A 13,357-nucleotide genomic window follows, 5' to 3' on the forward strand; every position below is an offset into this window, starting at 1 on the left:
TGGGATCGTGTGTCCCACAGAAGTAGGCTGTGTGGTTACAGTATTGGTTGAGGAAGATGAGAAAGAGGAAGACAGCCTAATACTTACTAAGAAAGGAACAACCTTTGAAAGCATTGCAGTGGTTGGATTTGGTATGGCGGTGCATGGAGGTGGTCCCATAGGAGTACTACCCAGGTAGTCTGCGACTGCACTCAGTGCATTTCAATTTGGTCGCTTTACCCTTTGGTACATTCCCAACAGTGGTAAAGAACTGCCACACCCATGATTCTTTCTGAGTACTAGAGGTAGGCACTTTCCCTACCTCATCTTCCTGGTCCTCTTCATTGTCTTTTGAAGTATTGCGCTTATTTCATTGTGTAGGCCCTTCAGCTGGTGGTGGCGGTTCCTGGGGAGGAGGGATGGCAATAGCCGATGCCATTTCTAAGATAAATGGCAGTTTTGCTAATATTCTTCCAAGTATGTGCTGTGTAAGAATAGTCTAGGAGATGTGCAAGGATCAATTCTGAGCTTCAAAGTTCCTAGATGAACTGAAAAAATGCAGTTCCGAACTGTTCGCGAAGCACGGACCTGTTTGCGTACACGTCATCATGGCACGCGCATGTGTGATAACATGGCACTGTCTGGAAAGTCTGCAGTTACGTCAGATGTTCGCGAACATCGACGAATACAAGAACAGTGCATAAAGTGTAAAAAAGAGTTAACAATGATGCCAGAAGGTGGAGAAGGCAGCGTTTTAAGGTGAAACTTTCGAAATTGTACATAAATGTTGCTATATTGGGGTAAGTATGATATTAGTAAGTTGTAGGAAATTAGGTGCACTAGTAAAAACCCATGTAATTCACTGAAAAAAAACTTTGTTAAAAAGGGCATTATGGTTAAGTTGCACTAATAAAAACGTATTAAATTTAGTGAAAAAACCTTGTTAAAGTGACGTTATGGTGACAAGTAAAACCGAAAACCCCTAGAAATTTGCCAGTTATGGTAAACTAAGCAACCATAAGTCGCGCAACCATCGTGCACTACTAAGACTAACACCTAGGACATGAAAGATGACATCACAGATTCTCTTGTCTTGGTGGGTGGCTGGGAGGTATATGCTCTATACAGAACCCGCTTGCTACGGCTGATAGTACCCACTTGTCTGAGGTGATCCCCCTCCCATGCGTGGGTAAATTGAGAAATGCGGCCTCCTACTGGAGTAGCATGGGTGGGGACTTGGAGCGGGACGCCATTGTTTTGGTGGGTTGCAGACCCTGGCTGAGGAGGCCCTACCTCTGCCTCTAGAACTTTTGTAGCCCCTTGGAAAGTTCTGAGAGGATGACCTTCCCTGTGAGGAACCCCATGACGATTGGCCACCTTGATTATAATTGGAGGAGCATTGTCAGTTTTGCCCACGAAACCGCCTTGGCTTAAAAGCACCTCTTTGCACAAAGGGCTTGTTTGATAGTTGTCCAAGGGATTTTAGGGTACCATACGCCTCTTTTGCATTATTAAGGGCGTCCTCGACCGCCTTATCAAACAGGGCATTCGGTTTAATTGGCATATTGAGTAAGGTGGCTTGTGTTCCGAGCATAAAGCCAGATTGTCTTAACCAGGCGTGGCGTTTAATAAGAGTGCCGTCTGCTATTATTCGGCCCACATTATCGACAGCATCCAGGTTATTCTTTGGGATGCAGTTGGCCACTTGCTTACCCTTAGCCACTGTGTTTAGGAGCTGTGATTTTAACGGCTCTAAGACCGTCTCATTCTGCTGAAGCATCTCGTCCCATTTATGGCAATTGTAACTAGCCAAAAGGGAGGGGTTATTGTAAATTATTGCCTGGTAGGCAGCAGAGGAAGCCACTTTCCTGACCAATGTATACATCTTTTTACTCTCCTTATTCTGAGGGGCCTCAGCAGAGGCTAGAAGTGTGCCTGTCCGCTTTCTTGTGGTGGTTACAATGAGGGAGTCAGGTTTTAACCCACCCATGAGTGCGAGGGGGCTGGCCTGAAAGTGTGTGCAATACGGGGGTTAACGGCCCTCGTAACGTTAGGAGCGAGTAGGGAAGGCTGAATGTGTCTCTGAATGGACAGCAGGAGAGGGATGAATTGTGCCGCAGATTTGTCCCTAAGGGTGTCCCACAGTAAGCCCTTATCCACATGGGCCTCCTGTGTGTCAATTTTGAAATGTTCTGCAGCCTTTAGGCGGAGCTTATTGTACTGGAGCTGGTTAGATACTGGGGAGTCAGCCACAGGCTGGTCATGATGGTCCGGTGATTGGATGACAGACGTCGTCAGTCATAATATTGGTCAGGATCTTTGTGATCCCGATTGATCCCTTTGCCTACTAGGCTTTTGAGAGCCTGCTGTGTCAAGGTAGAGCTCCTGAGAAGCATTCTGTGAGGTGCTGGGCTCTGAGGTGTCTGTCTGTGCTCTTTTGGCAGCTGGTTGATCTTTAGCTGCCTCCCCTTGTGGGGGCCCTTTAAGGCTAGACTGTTGATCAGGTGGCGGGTAAAGAAGTCCACAAAGCATAGCATTCTCGGCATTATCCTGTCAAACCTTTCTGTGGTCGATTGAGTGGAGCTAGGGAACACTGAGGGAACAGGGGTGTCCTGTAGGTGAGGGGTACCCATATTGGAACAGGCTGTTTATGATACATGGTCTCTTTGAAAGTCTTTGGGGAGAGAAGGGTCCCTGTTATGGGATGTAGAGTATTTTGGAGGTTAGGGGCATCACAGTTTTTGGGGTTTTCGATGCCTTGGACTTTAGTAGAGTGTTTGGGACAGGTTTCTTAATGGGTTCTCCCTAATTTTCGAGGTGGTGAAGTCGAAGCATCGTTGGACGCACGTTCTCCGGCGCCCGAAAGGGGGTCCATTTTATTCGCAGTGTTGGAAACAGATTTAGACGTCTGTTTTGGGAGCCGCCATGCGGCAAATGTGAGAGCGATGGCCCAGTGGACAGGGACGATTTGGAGGACTTACCCTTGGACACTGCATGTGCCTCAACGGTCGATGACGTGGGCGGCTGTAGGCCGTGGGATATGTGTTTTGTGTGGCGTGCAGTGTGAGTGCCTGAGTCGCTGGGTCTAGTCTCCGTAACAGGACCGCCGGCCTATTTAATGGAGTTGAGGGCTCACACGCGGGTATCCGTTGGGCCCCAATCACCCTCCTTGTCAATTAGGACACAGACGCTGCCATCGCTGGACGCTCCCTCCACGTCCATAGTAGCTTCGGCCTGCATGGCGTGATGGACCCAGCGTTTTGTTTTACGGCCCTTTAAAGTTTTAGGCCAAAACAGCTTGCAAGATGTGCAGTGTTTTTCGGGGTGGTGCGTGTGTCTTTCCAGGGGTACTTTCTGTTACAGGAAGGGCAAGATTTAAAAAGGTGTATTTTTCTAGAATATGGGGTGATGGCATTTCACCGGAAACGGGTCCCCATAGCTGGGAGGCATTAGAGTAGCAAAAGTTGAGGAATCGATGAAAATTTCTATCAAAAAGAGGACAAAACTTTTTGAAGAGTGAAAAAACAAGAACTGCCAAAACTTGAATGTCAGAAAAAAATCTGAAGATGGCCACCAGGGAGGACGAATGGCATTGGCTTGGGAAGTATGTCCCAAAGTCACAGTACTAGACTACAAAAGTGACAGGCAGTTTTAAGCTTTAAAGCTAAACTACTTGAATATTACAGAGGATTCCCAACTAGACGACGGGGAATATTCATTAAGCATGTGAATCCATGAACGATCCAATGCTGGAGAATAAGTGTATGACCCTTCGCTCCAAACAGCCCATCCCTACCATCAACCCTCATCGCCAAACACATTGCTCATCAGCAATATTATAGACACTGCATCGCAGCAACCTCATCCACGTCTTCATACACCCCATCATCCACCACAACACAAAACAATGATGCTCGCCAATGTCTGCTCAGCAATCAACCATGCAGCAGACATCGTCAACCCCATCACCTCACATGACTTGGTTGCCATCTTAATTAGCGAGACCTGGCCGACATCCACCACCTTCACCCACATCATTTGTGTCCTCATTCCGAACGGCTTCAGAATTCAACAATGAGACCATCCAAACAGAATAAACGTATGCCTAGTCATCATTCACAAGGCATCATGGCCATGCACTCAACTGGACTCCTCACCATTGGCTCTTTCAAATACCTATCCTGTCACTTTCACTCTCACTAACCGACAGTCACTTTTCATCTCATTTACAGACCACCCAAGCCCAACATCTCCTTCATCAAAATCCTCACTGACTTGGTCACCACTATGTCTCTCAGGCATGCCAACATCTTTCTCAATGACTTCAACATCATTGGCAACCAAGTCAACGAAGGAAGATCTCCACTGCCTACTCGACACTCTGAACCTCTCACAGCACACGAAAGACTCAACTCACAGGATAGGTAATATCCTCAAACTCATCATCGTTTTGGACATGTGCCGACTTGAACTCCACTAATGCAGGAAGGAAATAACCAGAAGACATTCCTTCTCTGTCTAGGCCCCAAAACTCTGGGACATCCTCCTAATCAACATCAGACTCACCTCATTGCTTCTACAGTTCAGGAAAAAGCTCAGGACCTTCAAGGAATGTCTCCCCCCCCAACACTGAGATCCATACACCATCCACTCCCCACCCTAACAGTGATCTGGTGATCTGCTCTGCATGGGTTCCTCCTCTTGTTGTTTGTAGATCACTTGCTGCCTTGCCCTTCCTCCCCAGTTAGCTCCCTGCTCCCCCTTTGCTCTGCTTTCCTCACTGTGTTCTTCCCCCTATGATTGTAAAGCACTCTGTTGCTTCCCGAAGATACGTCCACGCTCAATAAAAACCCTAATAGTGATTGAAAGGTAAGTGATGCCATAGAAAACACACTTATAATACATTGCTATGAGGTGCGGAGTGGGTTAACTGATGATTCACAGAGAAAGTGCAGGGGGGGATTATTCCTTTAAGCTCTGCTTTTGCCTTTTATTCACAGTGAGAAATTGCCCCTATATTCTCCTTCCGAAGCTGAACCGCGGGGTACAAAAATAAAAATGGAGTCTTGTATTCTGAAACATCCACAAATGCACTGAAAGAGCTGAGACTAATTCACTACATAAGAGGTGACCAATTGTAGAGGACAAGAAGATGTGGCAAGGCAAGGAAGCAGAACATGGAAAATAAGCAGGAGTGGACTCCAACTATAAGGGCATTCAGCAGCAAAATAGAATATTTTATCATTGTAACTTAATGTACACACACACACACACACACACACACACACACACACACTTTTGAAGCAATGCTATACCTGAGGTCGCCAGTGTGCTTGCGCATGTGTACGTTCAGGTAGTGCTTCCACTTGGTGACGTAGCCGCACTCAGTGCACATGTAGTTCTTGTCATCCGAGTGGGTCAGCATGTGCTTGGACAAGTAACTCACATCTCGGCAGGTAAACTCGCATCGCTGGCACTTGTAGGGCTTCTCACCTAAAGACAAGAGTGGCAGTGTGGATAGAGTTCATAATCAGCACCAGCTAATTATATCATGTACTGATGTTGTGTTAAAGCTGCAAGTATAGCCAGGGAGGTTTACGTGGCACAAAAGGGGACACTGCACAAAATTCATAACAGTTGTACCAGTAAGGGTCAGGTTTGAATCTTGAAGCAGAAAACAGTTCTCAACAAACAGCACTAGCACTGATAGGTCTCAATCAATACAGAGACATTACTCACAGTAATGCAGGTGGAGTACAGTAGCAAAGCAAGCACTCGTTATATATTGAGTAGACAAGCTTCCCACAAACTCACAGAAAAGAAAAAGCAGAGACACCAGTGCAAATATAACCACACACACATCCTACAAAACAGTCGGTTATGCGTCTTGCTCAAAATGAAAGCTGGGACACAGCATAGTGCATTGAGTCTATATTTAAACTGCTGGGCATCAGGTAAAATGTTGTGCCCAAGGGTAATAAAGTGCTATGTGGAGTAGTGCCCAAAGCCTGCCATCACATTCCAGGGCAAGAGGCTGCATTCTCAGGTTGGTCTTCTGCACCATTGTGTTCAGAAAGGAGATTGGGGTGTTGCATGAGGCAAGGATACGAAAGATTGTTCAAACCTGCCTGAATCACAATTTGTCATTCTCAGCTGTTCCTTTCCTAAGTTTCAGCATAAAGAGTTTTCCTGATTTATGATCGTCATTGCGGACATACATTTTCTGTCGCGCATTAGTGGTGTGGTATAAAAATAAAAGCTGGTGATCAGATGGAGGCAGGATGCAACGCTTTCTGTCTCCATGGCATCAGTTTGGTTCTTTAGAGATTGGCTATGTTGTTGTGTGGTGTGAAATACTTAGTGCAGATCCAATCTAGTGCACCAGGGGGAGTTATGAGCCGATTGCTTTTTCTATCCAAGGTAGCCTGCTCCCATAAGCCTCCTGCATTCCTTTCATACTTTATCAATGGTGGGAGGGTGTCTTTAGAAAAGAATCACCTGTATATTCAGACCAAGAAGGAAAAGGGGCATGTATATGCCGTGATCATGTCAGCTTACCACAATTAAACAACAGGTACACAACAGGTACACAACAGGCAGTAGCAGTGCATGCATGCATGCCTGTCAGCATGCGTCCACAACTTTACTCTGTGGAGTCAGTAGTAACCGTGACACGGGAATACAGACAATGTGACCCGAGAATCTGGATGAAGGTGTCCTCATTAGAAGCTTTAACACTTGAAAATACCATTCCCACTCTTCTATGAGACGGGGGGATCCAACTTGATGGAGGATCATTTTCTAAACTCTCACAGAAGCCCAGGTGCATTTTCTGGTACACTAATGAAACTATATACACAGAAGAAGAAACGCGGCCCAATACGCTTCGTAACGGCCATGCTGTGGCATAAGCACAACCCTTGTAATGTAAAGTGTAAACTGGCTATGTAGTAAAGACAATCTACTGCTTACAGTGGCAGAAAAAACAAAAACACCCAAAAAATAAAAAAAATGTAAAGACATTTAAGACAAAACAGAAAATAAAATCACCCGAGACATTCAGCATTCCCAGGTTCCTTTCTGGAAGGGGTGGGGCTTATAATTTTACAAGATGTTGATTCGCAAAGAGGAATGTGCCTTACTCCCTATGGTAACTGGATTACACGACAACGACATAGCATAGGGAACACCATATTAAACAAATAAATTACACACGTAGCTGCTTAATTTCCTGCCGCACAGTTCTATACATACTGAATATTTAAAAAAATAGAGGCAATACAGTGCTAGCAAAGCATCCCATTTTTTTCTGATGCCAAAAACAACAAACATTCTTGCAAGAATGATTAACTTTTATAGGCAAAGACAGGTTTGGTCAATTCCCTTCTTCAAACTGTATCTCAGTGAGGGTAATGTGCCTGTGAAAATTGCTAATCAGGTCCAAATATTAGCAAAGAAAAATATGCATAAGCCTTACAGAGAGACCATCCTTGCAAGACTGTACATTGTATTTTGATATTTTTTGTTACATTAAAATGTACATTGAAAGTGTCTTTGGTGTAAGTTATTCAGTAATAGATTAAGCTTCCTATAAGCTTCAGATAGTGAAGAAAAAGAACTGAATTTGGCAAAGCTCACAATAAAATCGGTGAAATAGGTGAATCTACTGGTACACAGGGATGAAGTCAGATATGGATGAAGTCAGATATGGATGAAGTTAATCTACATTACCTGTGTGCAAAAGCATGTGCCGGATCAGAACCCGTTTGTGCGCTGTGGCAAAGTCACACTCGGTGCACTTGTGGATCTTCTCATTAGCATGCATCTTCCCCACATGGTCGCTGAACTCCACAGGGTTGAAGGTTTTGAAAGGACAAAAACTACATTCAAGCTTTTCACTACCAGGGTGGCCCTGCCGCTTATGTTTGCGGAACGCATGCTTGTTGGAGCACACAAAGGTGCACTGCTCACAGTGAAAGGCATAGTGGCTCTGGCGGTGCACCTCCATGTCATCTCGTGTAGGGAAGAGCAGAGTGCAGGCATGGTAGCCGCACTCTACTGCCTTGATACTATGAGCATCCTTCAGGTGCCGCAAAAACTCCTTGCGGTCAGTGGTAGAGCTGCTGCATCCTGCCTGGAAGCACGTCAAAAGCTGGTGCTCAGGTTTATGGGTCTTCATGTGCTCCTTCAAGGCTTGACTCAGCCTGAACTTCTCCTCACATACTGGGCAGGAGTAGGTGTCGGAGTAGAAGTTAGAAATGTGCTCGTGCATGCTTGCCATGTGGCGGTTCAAGGCATTCTTCTCCACAGAGCTATAATCACACAATGTGCAGCGGTGGCTCTTCTCACCCAGCTCTCTCATCATGTGGATCTTCAGCTTGCTGCGGCTTGTAAAGTACCGCTGGCAGTTCGGGCACTGCAGGCTTGGGTCAGGGAAGTGAAGGTGTAGGTGCTCCACCAGGTGTGTCCGCTTCTTGAAACAGCGCTTGCACTCAGGGCACATGTGGGTTTTGAACAGGTACTCTGTGCCTTCTTCAACGTCCCCTGCAAAGAATCAATGAGTAAACAGTGAAAACATAGGCACGACAGGAAACTTACATAGGTGATGTTCGTCCAAAGCATGTACAGAGGAAACCACATCTGTTACAAAACAAGTTTAACTACATGCATATTCTGGTTCAATAGGCTTCTAATCTCAACCACGTATCTTACATACTAACATTATCCATTCATTCGGGAGAGGCTAGTCCAGTCATGGTTTTAACTTTCCCATTCTGAGATTTGGAGTCCTGGAATTCCCAATTATAAATCCAGGAAACAAACAGCAGAATGCAAAGTTAAAACCAGGACTGGCCCATCGTCTCCTGAATGGAATGGACAAATTTGCCATGCATGAATTATAAAGTTAGTTGGAGGTCAGAAGCACAGTGCTTTGGCCAATTTGGACCATAGTAGGGAGCAGAGTCATCCAGCATATGGCTCTAAGTAGAGGGCCAAATTACTTCCAAGAGCGCCCTTTTATTTGGACTCTGCAATCTTTTCTTGCATCCCCATCCCCTAAATTAGACAAATGTAAAAATCCTATAATGTCTGATTCCGAACGGAAAGGTTAAACAACCAAATTCACTCAGCATATTTACTCAACCATAAACTAGCTGCAACTGAAAACATGCAGGAAATCAAAAAAACTAAAAACAAACTTTCTAAAGCTATCCTTTTTTTAAAGGTAATGAGAAAGCGGAACAGAAATGTAGCTCTTACTTTGCTTCTGGAGGCATGGGCTATTAATTATGGCATCAAACAAATGACCGACCTAAATGCTGACAACTCTCCCAATAGGTAAGAGGAGAGAGATTAGGAGCACTGCCCCTTTTCCACTTTTAGGAGCCTTACATTTGGAATGGGATAACAGCTTACGCTTGATGTAGAAAATTTCCCCCTTCTGCCATTGGTAAATCTAATTATTGAGTAGAAATGTATGTCGGTCAACCAAATGGCATAAGCAAATCACTAATAAAGACCAAGTTAGCTTATCTACATGAATCTTGAAAAATGTATTGCTGTATCTAATTGGAACTTATGATAGGAATGGTCTCAATTATTTAAATAAAATTGACCACCCACTTTGTTTACCCTCGGCACCGCTCTATGCTGCAGCTTGGTGAATACAGATCATCAACCAGCTTCTGTCTTCAGAAGAATCCACTGGCTGTCGCTGGAATAATGATATTATTGAAATAACACGTTTGGCTTTCAAAGGTTGCCAACTTTCATTTCTGAACTCACTGGCAGGTGAAGCTGCTGTAATCTGTATTGACCTATTAGCATAAGGGAAAAATCCATCCTAAAATGACAAACTACTAAATGAAAAGGATTCCAACCCATGAAATAACTCAGTATCATGTAGCCATGAATCAGAGCTCACCAAGAGGAATTATCTTCCAGTTTCCATTCGGTTGCCAACACGTTGTGCACATTTCAGTAAGCAGACATAAGCTTTTGAATCAATTTATATGATTATAGGTTATCAGCACTTGGGACATAGGAACACTTTTTTCATTCTGCTGTAAACATGTTCAATTATTTGGCTTACTAATAATGTAATTTCCCAGCACGGTTGCTCCTCAATGCCATGAAGTCACGCTTGTGTGCCGAAGAACATATACTCTTTCCTTAGAAACTGCTGAAAATCAAAGATTCACCATACCCTATTACTAAGCAATAAGGGGAATGTTCAGGCTTCTTTCATAATTAAATGTTAGTTTGGAATTTTCAAAAACAAAGGTTTGTCTTGAAACAAAACCTTAATAGTCACAATCTTTCATAAAGGTCTCAGGGATACCCTTCCCAAAGCTTTCTTGGTCGAAGACTTTCGAGACGGCATAGGTTTGGCTTCTAACTATGCCTGAGCACTTCGACAACTGTTCCCTTCACTTTCTCCCAATGCTTTCTGGTACTTGTAGTTGCAAGATTCTCATTCGGGTTTGAGCCACTCTCAATATTACTGGTTTCCATCAGTCGGCTCAGACCTATCTATCTCAGATCTATCACATCAGCCTCCCTCAGTCGGGCTAAGGCCTTCCACATCAGGCTCCCTCAGTCAGGCTCAGGCTTGAAAAGTTTTTCTCCAGCTCACACAAGCTCCCCTCGATCAGGCGCACGCTTGAATCCACCTTATTTTCTATTTCCAACAATCCCTTTCATCTTTACATAGTTGAATAGTTTCTTCTATTCAGGCATGTTACTACAGAGACTTTCGACTGTGCTGCATCCACCAGCAGGACCACCCTGTGTATATTGTATAGCACTGTCTCTTTAAAGCGTTGATCTTTCATTACTCGCGGTTGCCGTATTAGGCGCAACCTTATCATGATACAGTTACTTTCAAACAAAAACAACCGGGCCCTTCTTCTCTTGAGATCACTCACCAGCTGTGTGCTAATATTGTTCACATGTTCGAATTGAAGGTGCCTTTACTCATAGCTTTATCAAACCTCCCCAATTCAATCATTCACTGGGAGGGAAGCAGGCTTCTCATCAAGGTTCCCCAGAAGGACGACTTCCAGCTCATGTTATCAGCGGCTTGTTGCAAGCACGGTTCCTTTGCTTGGCTTTCTTGAGACTTCTCCACAACTCATAAAAACCTCTGGCTTTCTGCCCTTCAAGCTAGCATCGGCTCGCTCAGCAGTTACCAGAACAGAAACATTTATCTGGACTTCAAGTCGCACAATGCAGCATTCTTATTTCGCTACCACTTTGCCAGCTTGCCTAAAACAGCATTCTAATGGTTAGGGGAGCTGCAGGGTTTTAAATGGGATGTTTCCTGAGTACAAGGCCTGGGCTTAAGCCCCAGGGGAGGAGCTCTGGTTTGGGCACTGCCAGCCAGGTAACCCCAGCTGCCCCTGGTTTGGCTCCCTGGAGGCACAACTCCCTCGCCACACTACAGCCTTCCCTGTACTCACAGGCTCAGCGTCTTGCGGGCCTTCCAGGCTCTCCAGGATCCCTCCAACTGTTGTTCTCTTCTAGCCTCTGTGCACCATCCAGCACCCCCAACTCGCTCAGAGTGTGCTTGCGAGCTCCATCTTTTATACTTGCTGGGAGAATTAACAGGAGTCAGGTGTGAGGGATTGCCCAGCCCTGCTGACTCTGACTGACCTTGTTTATGGGACAAGATGGAGACGGCTCATAGGAATCTATGGTACATTGTTTCCTATAGGTAATCTTCATGGCTCCAATTAGCCTCTTCCTCATCTCAGTGACTTTGGGAAAAAGCAGTAGGGAGGAATTATGGGAGCTGTAGTGTTTTAGCGTTTGTAGAAAAATTATATAAAATGTGGTTAGGTGAAGGGGAACAAAAACTATGAGGTTGGCATTTCCTTCTGTAGTAATAAAAAGCTGATTTTTGAAAGGCGTTTGATACAGAAGGGGTGTTATGCAAGGTTGAATTTGGTCCGTCCTGGTTGATAGCCAAGGTTTGGATTCCATTAAGGGATAAAGTTGTGGGGAGGTGGTATAACAGTAACCTACAAAGGCAGAGGGGATGTCAGGTAAGGAAGTTTAAGCAGGGGAGGGGGAATACCATGTTTCACCTTTAGGTGTTCTCCCCAAGGTCCCCAGAGATCCCTTACCCAGGTGAGTATCCCTCGCTTGTTGACCCCCAGGGTTGGGACCCAAGCGCAATGACCCTCCCTTGGCCACCTGAACAAAGAAACTCTGGAGTCTACAAGTGAGAACACCCTCAGGTTACTCGCAGGCCCCCAGTGACCAATCCTTTCGCCCATGGGGGTTAAAAAATGGAGAGTCTTGGTGATCTAACCAGAAGCATGAGTCATCTATCAGTACACCAACAATGAGAAATTATATCTCAATATAATGTTGGAACAAGACCTCAGACAATTGCAAGAGTGAATTGGGGAAACTGTAATAAGCACTTTTAATACGGAGGCAAGTGCGTATAGTCCTAAAATTAACTGAAGATGGTTTCATGGGTGAAACAGAGGAGTTTTGAATACCGAACGAACTGAAAGCATTAATGAATACCATACAAAATTAAAGTAACTAAGGAGTATGACTGAATAAGCATTTCTCAAAGATGCACACAGACAGAACAGATAATATGTTTTGGAGGGTAGGACGGAATTACCCAACCCGAAATGACCGACCTCACCAACCTCACCAAAAGACCTAAAACACACACCACAAAAAGTTCTAACTACGAAAAGTTCGAACTATTGGTGGTGTGTGTTTAGGTCTTTTGGTGGGGGTCGGTCTGGGTTTTTTTTTTTTTAAAGTCTGCAGGGTGCGGGCGGGTGTCCCCAGCAACACCCTGCTCACTACACTGTACAGTATAGTGAGCGGGGGAAACCCCTGCAGATGCTCAAAAAGAAAAGGAAAGGAAAGGGAACCTGTGGCGCCGGTTCCCGATCACGGAAGGGAAATGGAACCAGCGCTGCAGGGACACAGCACAAAGGAAAGGTAAGTAAGGTAGTGGGGGTATGTTTGGGGTGTGTTGTGGGTGTATGTCTGTATGCTTTTGTAATGGAAATGTTTGCATGGGAAATGTACAAACATTTTGTATTGCGTACATTTCCCATACAAACATTTCCGTCGCAGGTAATTTACCCGTGGACAAATCACGTAGATCCGTTTCGAATGGAATAAAAGCAACGTTGTGCAGGTGGCAAATACCACAGAATGAAGTGAATGAAATACAAGTGTTGGCAAAACAAGAGAAGTCACATGAAGGGCGTGAGAAGAGAAACAAGTATTAACACAAGTCAAGTGCTCAAATCAAGTGCTCAAGGAACTACAAATTAAGAGAAATCCTGTATTGGCAAGACCCAGAGAAGTATCAAAAGTGTAATCCAGCCAGTGGTCG

General features: G+C 44.8%; 1 protein-coding gene across 2 annotated transcripts in view; it reads right to left on the bottom strand.

Annotated features, from left to right (window-relative positions):
• ZNF142 (zinc finger protein 142) overlaps positions 1-13,357 on the bottom strand; it is a 210,403-nt gene that overhangs the window by 156,912 nt on the left and 40,134 nt on the right. For both annotated transcript variants that reach the window (XM_069616849.1, XM_069616848.1), the window contains 2 exons: positions 7,711-8,523; positions 5,295-5,472 (listed from right to left, as the gene is read on the bottom strand). In XM_069616849.1, the coding sequence (XP_069472950.1) occupies positions 5,295-5,472; positions 7,711-8,523 (991 nt within the window). The remainder of the gene's footprint in view (positions 1-5,294; positions 5,473-7,710; positions 8,524-13,357) is intronic.

This window comes from Ambystoma mexicanum, chromosome 9 (genome assembly GCF_040938575.1).
Source record: "Ambystoma mexicanum isolate Mex_15411 chromosome 9, UKY_AmexF1_1, whole genome shotgun sequence".
Lineage (NCBI taxonomy): Eukaryota > Metazoa > Chordata > Amphibia > Caudata > Ambystomatidae > Ambystoma > Ambystoma mexicanum.